General features: G+C 44.7%; 1 protein-coding gene across 1 annotated transcript in view; it reads left to right on the top strand.

The window, feature by feature from the left end:
- tbck (TBC1 domain containing kinase) overlaps window positions 1-1,663 on the top strand; it is a 42,939-nt gene that overhangs the window by 11,706 nt on the left and 29,570 nt on the right. Inside the window, exons 13-14 of the mRNA XM_037690408.1 lie at window positions 803-852; window positions 952-1,081. Of these exons, the coding sequence (XP_037546336.1) occupies window positions 803-852; window positions 952-1,081 (180 nt within the window). The remainder of the gene's footprint in view (window positions 1-802; window positions 853-951; window positions 1,082-1,663) is intronic.

Raw genomic sequence — 1,663 nt, 5'->3', positions numbered from 1 at the left:
TTGTGTAGTGCATTGTGTATTGTGTTGTGTATTGTGTAGTGTGTTGTCTCTTGTGTTGTGTAATGTGTTGTGTGTTGTGTTGTGTGTTGTGTTGTGTGTTGTATTGTAGTGCGTTGTGTATTGTGTAGTGTTTTGTGTTGTGTATTGTGTATTGTGTAATGTGTTGTATGTTGTGTGTTGTATTGTAGTGCTTTGTGTATTGTGTAGTTCGTTGTGTATTGTGTTTTGTCTTGTGTTGTGTATTGTGTTGTGTGTTGTCTTGTGTTGTATTGTGTTGTCTTGTGTTGTGTATTGTGTTTTGTTGTGTCAATGGTGAAGTGCACTGCTAACATATAAAGTCCATGCTCAATAATCCAGGTATACAATCCAACATTTTTCAGTCAGGTCATCTGGACAGTTTCTATTTTTTTTGTGCTGAAATGTTTCACCTTCCATCCAGAAGGCTTCATCAGTTAAAGAAACACACAACACAAAACTGATTCTTCCCCCAACAGCTTACTCCAAAGTGGAACAAACCAGTTTTGTTGGTGCTAAGATGGTGTCTTTGGTACGCCCCCTCCTCCATTGCCGGCCCTCTTCTTTGTTGACAATCGTGTCAAACTGGTTGACACAGACTGATGAAGCCTTCCGGATCAAAGGCGAAACGTTTCAGCACAAAAAAAAGAAACTGTCCAGATGACCTGACTGAAACCTGTTGGACTGCTAACGTAAGTTCAGTCACAACGTGCTGCCTCTTTGGAGTGAAACTGTCAATCAGCAGACGGAGTGTGGAACGTGAGGACAGTTGCATTTTTCTCCTCAGAGACTGAAGGACGTGGCTGGAGAAGCTTATTTCCCTCTTCTGGAAGACGAGTGAGTCTGTGGAACCTGGTGCCGTCAGACCTTCATCCTTCAGCAGTTTTTTGTCGTGACTTGGCGTCACATCCCGTCTCCTTCCGTCTCCTCCTCCAGACAGTCGACTCTGCCGCAGTCCAACAGCAGCAACGAGCTGTCGGCCACCGTCACGCTGCCTCTCATCATTCGTGAGCGGGACACGGAGTACCAGCTGATCCGCATCATCCTGTTCGAGCGGCTGCTCAAGGTCAGGGCGGCGAGTTCATCACTCAGAATCCACACGCACAAGAGGCTCCATACTGTTTCACATTCATGCTCATTTCTCCATTTTAAAAATTTTTTAAAATAAAAATACTACCGTAACTTCCGGACTATAAACCGCTACTTCTTTCACAGGCTTTGAACCCCGATCTTTTACAACGCTGCGGCTAATTTATGGATTTAAATTTTGTTTGACGAGCCAATGAGCTTCATGCCTCCAAAACATTTAGCCTCGTCACACCCGGGCACTCAGAGTTGCTCGATACACATCTCATGACTCAATAAGACCACCTGTAAAAATAAAGATTAAAAATAATCTGAGCCATTAAATTACCAAACAGGTCACAGTGCACCAGCAACTGTTGCTCCTGTCTGCAGAGGATCCTGACAACAGACCAACTGTTGCTCCTGTCTACAGAGGATCCTGACAACAGAGCAACTGTTGCTCCTGTCTACAGAGGATCCTGACAACGGAGCAAATGTTGCTCCTGTCTACAGAGGATCCTGACAACAGAGCAACTGTTGCTCCTGTCTACAGAGGATCCTGACAACAGAGCAACTGTTGCTC

This window comes from Nematolebias whitei, chromosome 16, assembly GCF_014905685.2.
Source record: "Nematolebias whitei isolate Nwh7 chromosome 16, NemWhi1, whole genome shotgun sequence".
Lineage (NCBI taxonomy): Eukaryota > Metazoa > Chordata > Actinopteri > Cyprinodontiformes > Rivulidae > Nematolebias > Nematolebias whitei.
This window is presented reverse-complemented; position numbering and strand designations above follow the sequence as displayed.